The sequence below is a fragment of the Entelurus aequoreus genome, linkage group LG07 (genome assembly GCF_033978785.1).
Source record: "Entelurus aequoreus isolate RoL-2023_Sb linkage group LG07, RoL_Eaeq_v1.1, whole genome shotgun sequence".
NCBI classification, from domain to species: Eukaryota; Metazoa; Chordata; class Actinopteri; order Syngnathiformes; family Syngnathidae; genus Entelurus; species Entelurus aequoreus.
Window position 1 is genome coordinate 48217752 of NC_084737.1, and position 14226 is coordinate 48231977.

Here is a 14226-nt window from a genome sequence, read left to right on the forward strand (position 1 = left end):
TGTGTAAGCTCAATGAGTAGTCATGTCAGGTAGGGATCACTGGATAAATAGGAAACATTACTTACAGTATACACCACACCTGATGTCATCTTCCAGTACACTACACCACTAAACCCTTCTTGCTTGATACCATGGTGGATTTAAAAGCATCCAATGCATGTCATTGTTTATGTGCTTCTGCTATGCATAGTTGATAGAGGTCGGCAATGTTGTTGTTGTTGTTGTTTTCAGCTGTTGCGTGCAGCTTTTCTCTTGTTCTACTGGTCAAGTGTCGATGAATGGACAGAGACATCATCATTTTCAAAAATTTGACATTTGCTTGTCCACATGACAATGTTAAGGTGCCGTTGTCAGATTTTCCCACTTTGGAATCAGTTCACAAAAAATATTGTTGCAGGGGCTCCCATTAGCATGTAGATTACAATATGTTACCATATGTTACCATCCTGACCTAAAAACATAACCGCATAAGCTCACGTACTTAGAGTCACAAGTTAACATTCATGTTTTTTAATAGTGGGAGGAAACTGAAGAACTGAACACAAGCGTGCTGGAACACGACAATAAATTGTGCTTGATAATTTCTTAGTTTAAGAATAAATTATTTATTATGTTATATAATATTTTACAAGTCTGCCATTGTCCACCGACCCAATAAACTAGATAAAAGTTAGTCCAAAAAAGAGAGGGGAAACCGACAATTGGGTGAAAAAAGATAGGGGAAGCATACTCAAAAAGAGATACAAACAGCCCCTCTGTGAGCCAGGAATAAATTGGAGCTGCTTGTGTTGGAAGTTGGATGTGTGGAGTGCTCCAGATGGAAGAAGCATGAGAACATGTAAAAAATGACTTACTATTAAGATCCATGCACAGTGCTTTTCCCCAGCTGTCTTTGCAACAACTGCATTTGTCTTTGAAATTTCACTGCATAAACCTTTCCAAAAACCAACAAATTTTAGTGCATTTTTTCCACAGGTGCAGCCCTGCTACTTTTATTCATACTCTTATAGCCCATCAACGTTGCCCAGATGGTGTGATGGGCCAGTATGAGCTATCAAAGTAGACCAGCGGGTGTGCTAGTTTACACACCTGTGCTGATATGCCCTCATTTCAAGTTAGTTTCTGGTGACATGTCTTGGAGCTTATAAAAACAGAGAGAGCAACATCACGGTATAAACAAATTCCTCTCCTAAGGTTCCTGTACCTCTACCATATTTGGAGCTGTCTGCTGACTTAACTATGGCAAAATACATAATTTGGACAAGTGTGGAAAAGGGCAAGATTTTTTTTATATAAATATCTCTGCTACGCCTCGATGGTTTGATTGAAAACATTTCGGGACTTATGGAGATCCCAAATACAGAAAAACAGTTACAAGTAGATAAGAAAAGTTGGGTTTTGTTTAGTAGGACCCCTTTCAAAGAATTAAAAGAGAAATGCACTCTTTCGGGAATTTTGCCTATCATTCACAATCCTTATGTAAGACAAGCACACATATGTTTTTTTTGTTTTTTATGCACTCAAACTAGTAAATAAATGTGAGCAAAAGTCTGTATACAATAGAGTCTACGGGAGTCGCTCTATTCTGCCTATAAAGCGCTTACAAAAACATCCCAACACTTCCTTTAAGGTTTTATATACATGATGTAAACATATATGTAATGTAGTAACAGGCACATTCATAATATTGGTAATATTTATGTATTTTGCTCATTCTAAGCCAGGAGTCGGCAACCCAAAATGTTGAAAGAGCCATATTGGACCAAAAATACAAAAACAAATCTGTCTGGAGCCGCAAAAAATTAAAAGCCATATTACATACAGATAGTGTGTCATGAGATATAAATTGAATTAAGATGACTTAAAGGAAACTAAATGACCTCAAATATACCTACAAATGAGGCATAATGCTGCAATATGTACATATAGCTAGCCTAAATAGCATGTTAGCATCGATTAGCTTGCAGTCATGCACTGACCAAATATGTCTGACTAGCACTCCTCACAAGTCAATAACATCAACAAAACTCACCTTTGTGCCTTCACGCACAACGTTCAAAGTTTGGTGGACAGAATGAGACAGAAAAAGAAGTGCCATAAAACACGTCCTAGAAAGTCGGAGAAAGTTATACTTGTAAACAAACTACGGTGAGTTCAAGGACCGCCAAAATTAGTAGGACAAAACGGCGCTCGCCAAATACTCGAATCAGTGAAGCATGTTTAATATAAACAGTGTGCTTTATAACAATTAGGGAGGTTTGCGTCATGTTTGTCCTCCTACGGAAACCATATTAAAACAAAAACTTTTTTTCCCCCTCATCTTTTTCCATTTTTCATACATTTTTAAAAAAGCTCCTGAGAGCCACTAGGGCGGCGCTAAAGAGCCGCATGCGGCTCTAGAGCCGCGGGTTGCCGACCCCTGTTCTAAGCTTACAACGATGCATTATTTTCACAAACGCATCACTATGTTTTTCCTTCAATAACATTACTGACTACAACACAATGCAGACTTCCTGAGAGCAAACAAACATAAAACATCACTTACTGTACAATGTCTGCTGTCACTGGGATGCCTACTATTAGGATGTTGATATATTCCCGTTTAGATAAAGAATGACTCATAATCTTCACAATCTTCACAAAGAAAAAGGGGGATGGAATAAAGGCTTTTTTGGGGCTTTTTCACCATTTCCGTGTCTAAGTTGACTGTCAAAGTTGACCAACTTCTCGGTTTATTTCCACATCATTTTACTATCAAGGTGACAGACACGATTTATAATCTAGAATTAACTTTCACGAGCTCAGAAGTGAGAAAGCAGCTCACCAGCTGATGATGTCAAAACAGCAGCATAATGAAGTTGCCCGTCTCTAATAAATGCGCCGCTAAATGTAAGTCCTTAAGGTTAGCGCTTATAATAACAATATCACTAATACTTGATTTTCAGGTCACAAAATGTAAGTGGAGTATTGTTGGTGCTTTTTGGATTGGTATTTATTTGCTTGTATGGTCGGAATTAACACAACAGACACAAAGACGTCATTACTCCCATTGGCTCCACTTTTGTTTACAATTATTTACGAGTTCGAATGCATTAAAAATAGACATTGGATATGACATTCAAAATGGCGTCTGTGTCTCTGACTGGCAGTGCCACGGTTTGTCTCCTGCTGTGTAGATTATTAATGGGTATTTTTACAACATATGTGATCATATCAGCCCGAATAACACATGGGTGTGTCTTGGCTTTATGGACTACTGATCGGGACTCTTTGTTTAGTATCAGAGAGTCAATGGAGGGTTTGTTTGATACACGGCACAGGTACAAGCAAGCGTTTCCTCCTCCTCTTATTATCTTAATATTGTAATACCTGCTGCTATGTCAGGCACCGCGCAAGGTCAGCAAAAGATCAAGATAAAGAGGCAAACGGTCCGGTTTTAGGGTCAAGAGTAGTCGTGCCGCAGCGCGTGTCTTCGGCTATTATGGCTGCCATTGCGCTCGATGCCTGCGTCTGATTACTCCAATTACTCTCCTCCATGTGTGTGACGGCATGTCCACACTGCCGTCGGCTTGGAATACAAGTTTCCTGGACCCTCCCGCCCCTGTCGTCGTGGTGGTCGTCTGGCTATTGTGCACAGAGATGACTACACAGGCAAAGTGATCCAATCCCAAGAACTCTGTTACCGTCTTCCTGGCCCCGACGCTGTCTTTTTTTTGTCACGGGGTGGTGAGCGTTGCTTGATGTGTGACCTCAAGGATGCAGAAAATGGCAGGCGGAATGCGAGTAAAAAAAACAACTATTCATTACTTACAAGGAAGCGTGGAACCAAAACAGCACACAAAGCATCGGTCTCAAAAGAAAGAATGATCCAGCCCTGAAGAGGGACCCAGGTGGAATCAAATAGAACTAATTTAATGAGGAGTAGGTGTGTTGACAAAACATGGAACAGAAAGTAAAGGTGCTGCAAAACACAGAGACAAAACAGGAAACACTGACAAAACAAGAGCACCAGGTAAGGAAGTGATTCTAAACACAGGAAAACCCAAACATAACCAAACTTTCAGTACCACTTCTGACCTCCCTTCCTATAACGGATTCCAGACGTTTAACAAAAAGTCCAAAACCAAGGGAGGGTGGAAGGAAGAATGGCGGAGGGTCGTCAAACTGCGCCCCTGCCTCAGAAAGCTGACCAACAGTCCAGGCCATGTGCCTCCGCTGCCACATGGCTCTTCCCCGCTGGCTGCGAGTTGAATGCTGCTGCATCTGGCGAGGCGGGCGCCCACGGAATGGCCACATACGTGGCCAACGAGAAGGCAGATGCTAGCGGCCACGGTGCACCAGCAGCTGCAATCGTCCATGCCCAGGTCCTTGGCATAGCTGCTGATCGTGCAGAGGGCATCCATGATGTGGCAACTCTCTAGGCCGACGAGGGAGCCGAGTGCGGGCACGTCATGGCCGCTTGTACGACAAGCTGAAGGCGGTGGAGGCAGCAATGAGCCCGCAGAAGACGAAGAAGATGGCGGCTGCACAGCAGGAGACGACAAAAATGGCGGCTGCATAGCAGGAGACGACGAAGATGGCGGCTACACAGCAGGAGACAACGAAGATGGCGGCGGCTGCACAATAGGAGACGACGAAGGTGGCGGCATCTGCAGACCCACTGGAGAGGACGACGATGGCGGCGTCTGCAGACTCGCTGGAGCAGATGGCGGCGTCTGCAGACCCACTGGAGAGGATGGGTCTGCAGTGGCCTCACTGGAAAAGGTGAGAGTTGTGCCTCCCCTGTCGCACAGCTGACCTTAGCCCCCCCCTCCCCCCTGCTCAAGAGACGGATCCCAGACATCCCAAAGAGGCCAATAGATGACAGGGATGGGTGGGAGGGAGCTTGAAAAAAGGCAAAACATCTCTTCGATTCAGCCATCAGTGCCAAAATCTTGTTAAGCCTCTCTGCCATTGAAATCTCTGCAGGGTCACTCACTGGTTGGATCATTTCTGTCACGGGGTGGTGAGCGTTGCTTCGGCGTGACCCAAAGATGCAGAGAATGGCAGGCGGAAATGCAAGTAAAGAACAATGTATTACTTACAAAGGAAGCATGGAACCAGAACATCACACGAAGCATCAGTCTCAAACAGAAGAGGAAGAGAGAATGAGACAACACTGAAGGAGTGACCCAGGTGGAACTAAATAGAACTAATTAAACGAGGAATAGGTGTGCTGACAGAACATGGAACAGAAAGTAAAGGTGCTGCAAAACACAGAGACCAAACAGGAAACACTGCCACAACAGAGCACCAGGACAGGAAGTGATTCTAAACACAGGAAAACCTAAACATAACCAAACTGTCAGTAGTACTTACATTTTTAAAGGATTTTAGGGACTTCTTGTCTTTTATAAATTGGAACCTGTTTTAATCCTTGGATATTTTAACTTTCATGGTGATGAAGGCTCATTTTGCTCAGCAATGGAACTTTTAACATTGAGTGAAGCTTTTAATTTTGAGCAGCATGTTTCTGAGCCCACTCACCAAAAAGGCCATATTTTAGACTTTGTTTTTACACTTGGCTTAGACATTTTAAATGTGTCTGTAAATGATGTCCATATGAGTGAACATAGTGTCGTTTTGTTTTGATCTGCACATTAGTCCTGTATTCCTGCTGTTTTTTTAGCCTGTCCCAAGCATGTGGTCCTCCTTTAGGACTGGGACATTTGCCGATATTTCCGCACAGGTGACCAAGATGAAGCCTTCCTCTTGTTCATCTATCGTGCTTCCTTGCAGGCTCTTCCAAAACGTGTTTGAGGAAATTGGCCCTTGTTTTACCAAAATGGTTAACCTCTATTTGTCTACTGGTGTGTTTCCCAATGTTTTCAAACATGCCATAGTGGACCCATTACTAAAAAAAGCAGGCTTAGACCCGACGGATCGGAATAATTTTAGGCCCATTTCCAAGCTCCCTTTCCTGTCTAAGATCTTGAGAAGGTGGTTAGTGAACAGCTGACATTTTTCTTCGATCAAAGGAACATCCATGAAGCATTTCAGTACGGTTTCTGTAAACAACACTAATGGCCTTACTGAAATTGTCCAGCGACATTATGACACTGGTAAATGCACTGTTCTGGTTCTCTTGGATCTGTCCTCAGCCTTTGACACCCTTGACCATCAGGTTCTGCTGAAAATACTTTTCTCAATGGCACTCATTGAGGGCAGATGCTCCATTTTCCTCTCCCTTATCTCTCCTGCTTGCTTCTTTGTTATGTCTTGTCTTAACTTTCGTGTTGTCTCTGTTTGAACTGCTCTCTAAAATCTAAACAATGGAATTGATTAAAGGCCTACTGAAACCCACTACTACCGACCACGCAGTCTGATAGTTTATATATCAATGATGAAATCTTAACATTATAACACATGCCAATACGGCCGGGTTAACTTATAAAGTGACATTTTAAATTTGCCGCTAAACTTCCGGTTCGAAACGCCTCTGAGGATGACGTATGCGTGTGACGTAGCCCGGCGAACACGGGTATGCCTTCCACATTGAAGCCGATACGAAAAAGCTCTGTTTTCATTTCATAATTCCACAGTATTCTGGACATCTGTGTTCGTGAATCTGTTTCAATCATGTTCATTGCATTATGGAGAAGGAAGCCAAGCAAGCAAAGAAGAAAGTTGTCGGTGCGAAATGGACGTATTTTTCGAACGTAGTCAGCCACAACAGTACACAGCCGGCGCTTCTTTGTTTACATTCCCGAAAGATGCAGTCAAGATGGAAGAACTCGGATAACAGAGACTCTAACCAGGAGGACTTTTGATTTGGATACACAGACGCCTGTAGGGAACTGGGACAACACAGACTCTTACCAGGATTACTTTGATTTGGATGACAAAGACGCAGACGTGCTACTGTGAGTATGCAGCTTTGGCTTTTTTTTGCGTATGTACGTAACTTTTTTAAAATATATAAGCTTTATGAACCTTGGGTTAGGTGAACGGTCTTTTGGGCTGAGTGATTGTGTGTGTTGATCATGTGTTTGAATTGTATTGGCGTGTTCTATGGAGCTAGGAGCTAGCAGAGGAGCTAGGAGCTAGCATAACACGTACCGTACCGTACGTGCGCGTCACGTACGTAACTTTTTAAAAATATATAAGCTTTATGAACCTTGGGTTAGGTGAACGGTCTTTTGGGCTGAGTGATTGTGTGTGTTGATCAGGTGTTTGAATTGTATTGGCGTGTTCTATGGAGCTAGGAGCTAGCAGAGGAGCTAGGAGCTAGCATAACAAACACGCAGGTGTTATTATGCAGGATTAATTTGTGGCATATTAAATATAAGCCTGGTTGTGTTGTGGCTAATAGAGTATATATATGTCTTGTGTTTATTTACTGTTGTAGTCATTCCCAGCTGAATATCAGGTACCGTGAGTATGCAGCCTTGGCTGCTAAACATTCGATAACTTGACCGTATGTGCGCGTCACGTACGTAACTTTTTAAAAATATATAAGCTTTATGAACCTTGGGTTAGGTAAACGGTCTTTTGGGCTGAGTGATTGTGTGTGTTGATCAGGTGTTTGAATTGTATTGGTGTGTTCTATGGAGCTAGGAGCTAGCAGAGGAGCTAGGAGCTAGCATAACAAACACGCAGGTGTTTTTATGCAGGATTAATTTGTGGCATATTAAATATAAGCCTGGTTGTGTTGTGGCTAATAGAGTATATACTGTATATGTCTTGTGTTTATTTACTGTTGTAGTCATTCCCAGCTGAATATCAGGTCACCCCCGGCTCTCACAGCATCTTCCCTATCTGAATAGCTTCAACTCCCCACTAGTCCTTCACTTGCACTTTACTCATCCACAAATCTTTCATCCTCGCTCAAATTAATGGGGAAATTGTCGCTTTCTCGGTCCGAATCTCTCTCACTTCATGCGGCCATCATTGTAAACAATAGGGAACTTTGCGTATATGTTCAATTGACTACGTCACGCTACTTCCGGTAGGTGCAAGCCTTTTTTTTATCAGATACCAAAAGTTGCAATCTTTATCGTCGTTGTTCTATACTAAATCCTTTCAGCAAAAATATGGCAATATCGCGAAATGATCAAGTATGACACATAGAATAGATCTGCTATCCCCGTTTAAATAAAAAAAATTCATTTCAGTAGGCCTTTAACTGGCCTGTTAACGAAATTGACAAAAACTCGTGTTTGGGGGAACCTGCCTGTCTTGATGCTGCGGTTGTTGCTTGACACACGACAGACTCTTGGGAGGAGAAGGAGTGCTGCGTGCCTGGCGACCTTTTCAGTCGAAGATGTTGAAGATATTTACCTATTCGGAATCAAGACAACAGGACATCTGCTGACTGGAGTAAGCGTTGCTGTGGTTTGTCGCCAAATTGGAAGATGCTGGCAGCCTTCAAAGTACCCTAAAGCTGCCACAAATGATTGGAGGATGCGGGCAGAACTTTGGACTCTCTTGGGATTTTGGATAACATCGGACATAAAAATAAAATAAACAAGAGTGAAAAGCACATTTATTTTCGCTCGCAAACACAAACATTCTAATTTGGATTGTTTCCCTGGCTTCGAGACTCTCCCGGAGGACAGTGCAGTGAAGACACAAGTGTCTTTGTTGTCTCTCATGGACAGACAACTGTTGTTGTTGACTTTGGACTGACTGGTGGTTGTGAGAGCACCAAGGTCGTGGAACAGAGACACGCTGCGTGTGTAAGCCCGCAGCGTATCTATGAAAAATACGCGCCACACACACATAGCCCACCCCCCATCCCACGCTTTCGACACTTTTACCCCACGTGGTATGATGGATGACGCAGCGCCCGTAGTGGCTGCCAGCTTCAGGCCGGATGCCCGTCCCCTCACCCCTCGTTGCAAGTCTTGAAATTTGTATTGTAATATGTATATGTGCTTTGGTATGAAGTTTTTTTCTCATTCCAGACTGGGCCCTCACAGATGCCCAGTCTGAGATTGAATTTTTTTTACTCATCCTACCCTAGCGTCTACCTTTTTCCCACCGTTTACGGGAGCCTTGTGGCGACCCATCTGCGTTCCTGTTCTGTAATCCTGTACAGTGTTTGTCTAATCTTGAACGGGTTTGTGCTGAAAACAAAATTTTGTTGAACTTTTGCAATTACCTTCCATCAAGGACTGTCGGGGTCAGTTCTACAGGGGTTCTACTCATATTTGTGTGGGCATATCTTTAGTGTTACAGCTAATTAAATAAGGTCTGAGTCAGCAGATTTGTTGTGTGTAGTGCCTCAAGATTCCGTTTTGGGTCCTTTCCTATTTTTGATGTATTTGAGCCATTTGGGAAATATTATTTAAAGGTTTAGTGATGTTTCTTTTCACTTTTTTGCTGATGACATCCATCTCTACTGCTCTTTTAAGCAGTCTGTGATCCAGAAGCTTAACTCCTTGCTTCATTGTTTAGTGGACGTAACACAATGGCTAAGGAGCTCAATGCAGACAAAACAGAAACACTGGTTATTGCACCTGATTATTGAATTCCAGGGATTAAACATTGCTTGGGTGACTCTACTAAGCCAATCCTCAGGAACTGGGGAGTTATCTTTGGCAAAGACATGTCATTAGTTCAGCACTCTAAGCAGCTCACAAGGAACTGCTTCTTTCATCTAAGGAACATCTCTAAACTTAGGAAACTGATTTCACAAAATTATTTGAAGCTTATCATTCATGCTTTTGTGTTCTCACGTTTAGACTGTTGTAACAGTCTGTTTCCATGTCTGAGCAAGAAGGAGCTCTCTCGACTGAAATTAGTGCAAAACTCTGCAGCGGGAATTCTGAACCGTACTAATAGGATGGCCCACATATCCCCTATTCTAAAATTAATTGGCTGCCAGTGTCTTAAAGGATCAAATTTCAAAATTCTGATTTCAGCCTTCAGAGCTTTGCATGGTCAGATTCCTTCCTACCTCAGTGATCTGATCCAGCCTTACTCCAGTCACACTGTCTCACGGTCTGTGGATCAAAATCTGCTGAAGGTTCCACATACTCGTTTTAGGACTAAAGGTGACCAATCTTTCCAGGCTGTTGTTCCCATGCTTTGGAACGATCTTCCGCCCAATTGACTCTGTTGACACCTTCAAAAGCAATCTTCAGGTTCATTTATTTGTTCAGGCTTTTAAGTAGCTACTATGATTTTCATGTTGTCTTCTATATTGATTTTATATTGTTTTATATTGTGTATTCATACTGTTTTATATTGTGGTTTTATATTGCATATTGCCCTTTTATAATAGCTTTTATAAAAGCACTTTGTGGCATTTTTGTCTTTGAAAAGTGCTATGCAATAAATGTTACTTGCTTACTATGTGTTCTTGTTTTTTTCATAAGGTTTTGAGTTATAAGCAAAAGTCCGAAAACAAAGTGCAGTTCCACTTTAAGCCCAGGGCTTTCTTCCACACCAAACTCATCCAACCTTACCTTTATAGGCCTATGTTGCACTATATATTCTAAATAGCCTCTTAATAAGTGCAGTAATACTGGACTGTAAAATAGAATAATGTGCAATATTCTGACTATAATGTGCAATAATGTTGGACTGTGTAATATATCTCAAATGGCCTCCTGGTAAGTGCAATAATGTGCAATGACCTGTCACCTTACAGATATATATATATATATATATATATATATATATATATATATATATATATATATATATATATATATATATATATATATATATATATATATATATATATATATGTATATATATATATATATATATATATATGTATATATATATATATATGTATATATATATATATATATATATATATATATATATATATATATATATATATATATATATTACTATACTATTTTGTATGCACCTTAGGGGATCTGCTCCAAATATGTTGTTCTTTGAACCTGTTCACTGTAATAATGACAATACAACTCTATTATATTCTATAGTTAATGCTGGAACAATACAGTATATGTTTTCCCACAATGACTTGTCCACATTATCTGAAAGTACTTTTTGTCCATGTAGTTTATTTCAAAATATACAGTGCATGCATGTGTATGTACGCTTAATGTCTTCATCATCTTTTTAAATCATATTTAACTCTCCATCATCACTCACATGTCCAACACCCACAAACAACATTCAAGGGGGAGTAACAGCAAATATTTGCCCACATGTGGGGGCAGCTTGTAGCTCTGGCCCAGAATAAACACACCAGTATGGATATGGAATAATACTGTAGTGCATTTTAGCAGCTGCTTGCTCACAGCTTGTTTACAGTGTCATAGAGTTCTCTTAAACGCTAATTTGTCAAGGTCACCTTCTTGCCTTTCCACTTTTTACCAACAAAAACAATGGAAAAGCCAACCTAGAAGACTGATGATTATGTTTTTACTTATTTACTCAAACTAATGCGATTGCAAATAACGTACAGTGCATCCAGAACGTATTCACTACGCGTCACTTTTTTTCCAAAAGTGAATACATTTATTTTTGTACTCAACATTCTACAGACAATACCCCATAATGGCAACGTGAAAATGTTTTTTTGAACAATTTTGGAAATGTATTAAAAAAACAAAACTGAAACAACACTACATGTACTTAGGGATTCACAGCCTTTGCTCAATACTTTGGTGATGCACCTTTGGCAGCAATTACAGCCTCAAGTCTTTTTGAATATGATGCCACAAGCTCGGCACACCTATCTGTGGGCAGTTTTGCCCACTCCTCTTTGCAGCACCTCTCAAGCTCCAACAGGTTGGATGACTTGTGTTAGTTTTCTTCCAGGACGTCTCTGTACATTGCTTCATTTATCTTAGTCTAGTCAGGGAGGTGACCAAGAACTTGATGGTGACTCTGTCAGTGCTACAGCATTCATCTTTGGAGAGGGGAGAACCTTTCAGAAGGACAACCATCTCTGCAGAAAACCACTAATCAGGCCTGTATGGTAGAGTGGCCAGACGGAAGCCATTTCTTCGTAAAATGTTTGCCAAAATGCACATAAAATACTCTACGATCATGAGAAAAAAATGATATGGTCTGTAGGACAAAGATTGAACTCTTTGGTGTGAATGCCAGGCGTCATGTTTGGAGGAAACCAGGCACCTCTCATCACCAGGCTAATACCATTCCTACAGTGAAGCATGGTGGTTGCAGCATCATGCTGTGGGGATGTTTTCTATGGGCAAGAACTGGCAGACTAGTCAGGATAGAGGGAAAGATGAATGCAGCAAATTACAGAGACATCCTGGATGTAAACCAATGCTTCCCATCCAACCTGATGGAGCTTGAGAGGTGCTGCAAAGAGGAATGGGCAAAACTTCCTAAAGATAGGTGTGCCAAGTTTGTGGCATTGTATTCAAAAATACTTGAGGCTGTAATTGCTGTCAAAGGTGCATCAACAAAGTATTGAGGAAAGGCTGTGAATACTTATGTACATTTCATATTTTATTTATTTTAATTTTAATAAACTTGCAAATAAATAAAAAATAAATTAAAAAAACTTTTCACATTATCATTATGTGGTATTGTGTGTAGAAGTTTGAGGACAAACATGAATTTATTCCATTTTGGAATAAGACTGTAACGTAACAAAATGTGAAAAAAGTGAAGCGCTGCAAGTACTTTGCGGATGCTCTCCAAACAAATACTTCATAAAAAGTATTAAATAAACAGAAGCAAGTTTAACTCGAATTGACAACAAACAAAACATTTGTTATCTTTTTGGTCATTTCCTATACGGAGTTTGTGGTATTTTTATGTGTGTGTGTGTGTGTGTGTGTGTGTGTGTGCGTGTGTGTGTGTGTGTGTGTGTGTGTGTGTGTGTGTGTGTGTGTGTGTGTGTGTGTGTTTGTATGTGTTCTGGATTTGGCACACACGTCTTGCTTTAATCGCTCATCTTGTCTGTCATGAGTCACACACTTTTAGTTTACATAAGACTACTGTGGCACAACATTCACACCATCTTTTTATATGCAATCAATTGAAAAAAATGAACACATTTCTAAATAATATGTACAATTTAACTAAGTAATGCCACATTAGCATTACAAATGTAACCACGTTACTGCTATTATCGGGATTATGACCGAAATAAACACATTTCATTCATTTCATTATGACAATTAATGCAGGTATTATTTCAACCTTTATATTTTTCTTTATCTTAAGGCAAATCAAGGCTCCTCATATCCAAAAACAAACGGTGCCCGGAGAACTAAGGAAAGATGCCCAGACAGATGGACATCCACACTCTTTATCGCAGGTTTGAATTTATTTTCCTATGTGTGTGTTCATATAAGTCGTCATTACTTCTTCAATATTAGTTTAGTTTGGCTCAGCATCATTCCGCCTTCCCCCAAATCTTTTTCACACCTCTCCTCTCAATTCAAATCGACCTTCCCCAATGACACACACACTCGCACACACACCATTCACAGCCTGAAGCCTGAGCCTGCCCCAGTCAGTGCTTCTGTGAGACAGTTGAAAGTGGAAGAGAAAAGCATTTAGCTGAAATCGGCTCCATACACGGCTAGTAGTGTAGTGGAAATATTGAGAAAAAATGTCAGACAAGAAAGAGAAATGTAATGTATTGATTTTGATTAATGAAGTGATGTGTTTGGCGGGCACTGAAATGTCACCCATTTGCTCATTAGTGGCCATGTGTGCTGGCATTGCCTGTTTTCTTTTATGCAGAGTTTGACTTTCCCAGGTTATATTCCCACAGGACCTATTAAAGGCAGTCCACCTGCTTTATGCCAGTAAAGAACCAGAGCTCGTCTTATACAGCTGTTATGTGGTTTCTGTGCTCCACTTTGGATGTACTGCAACATTATAGTTCCTCATCTGTCCGGGCAGAATTAGTATGATTGGGAAATAAGTACCTGTACTGTACTGCATAAAGCTCATAGATTACAGGTGAACAGAAAATGAACCATTTTTCAAATGGTTCATTTAGTGTTGATAGATGTGCAGAAAAATATAACGTTCAAATAAGATCTATCTGGATGCATTTGAGCTCAGGTTGGCATTGTCACTCATTAAACAATTCCTAAGGTATATAACTCCTGCTCCAACTTGGTATGGATGATAAGGCCTAAAATATATATTGGGATATATAGGGACTGCATGGCGAAGTTGGTAGAGTGGCCGTGCCAGCAATCGGACAGTTGCTGGTACTGGGGTTCAATCCCCACCTTCTACCATCCTAGTCACGTCCGTTGT

General features: G+C 40.8%; 1 protein-coding gene across 9 annotated transcripts in view; it reads left to right on the forward strand.

The window, feature by feature from the left end:
* The window catches only part of LOC133653943 (ERC protein 2), a 421278-nt gene that overhangs the window by 155764 nt on the left and 251288 nt on the right, over positions 1-14226 (forward strand). For 8 of the 9 annotated variants that reach the window (XM_062053792.1, XM_062053798.1, XM_062053795.1 and 5 more), the window contains one exon: positions 13174-13267. The exons of the other annotated variant lie outside the window; for it this stretch is intronic. In XM_062053792.1, the coding sequence (XP_061909776.1) occupies positions 13174-13267 (94 nt within the window). The remainder of the gene's footprint in view (positions 1-13173; positions 13268-14226) is intronic. 9 annotated transcript variants of the gene reach the window in all.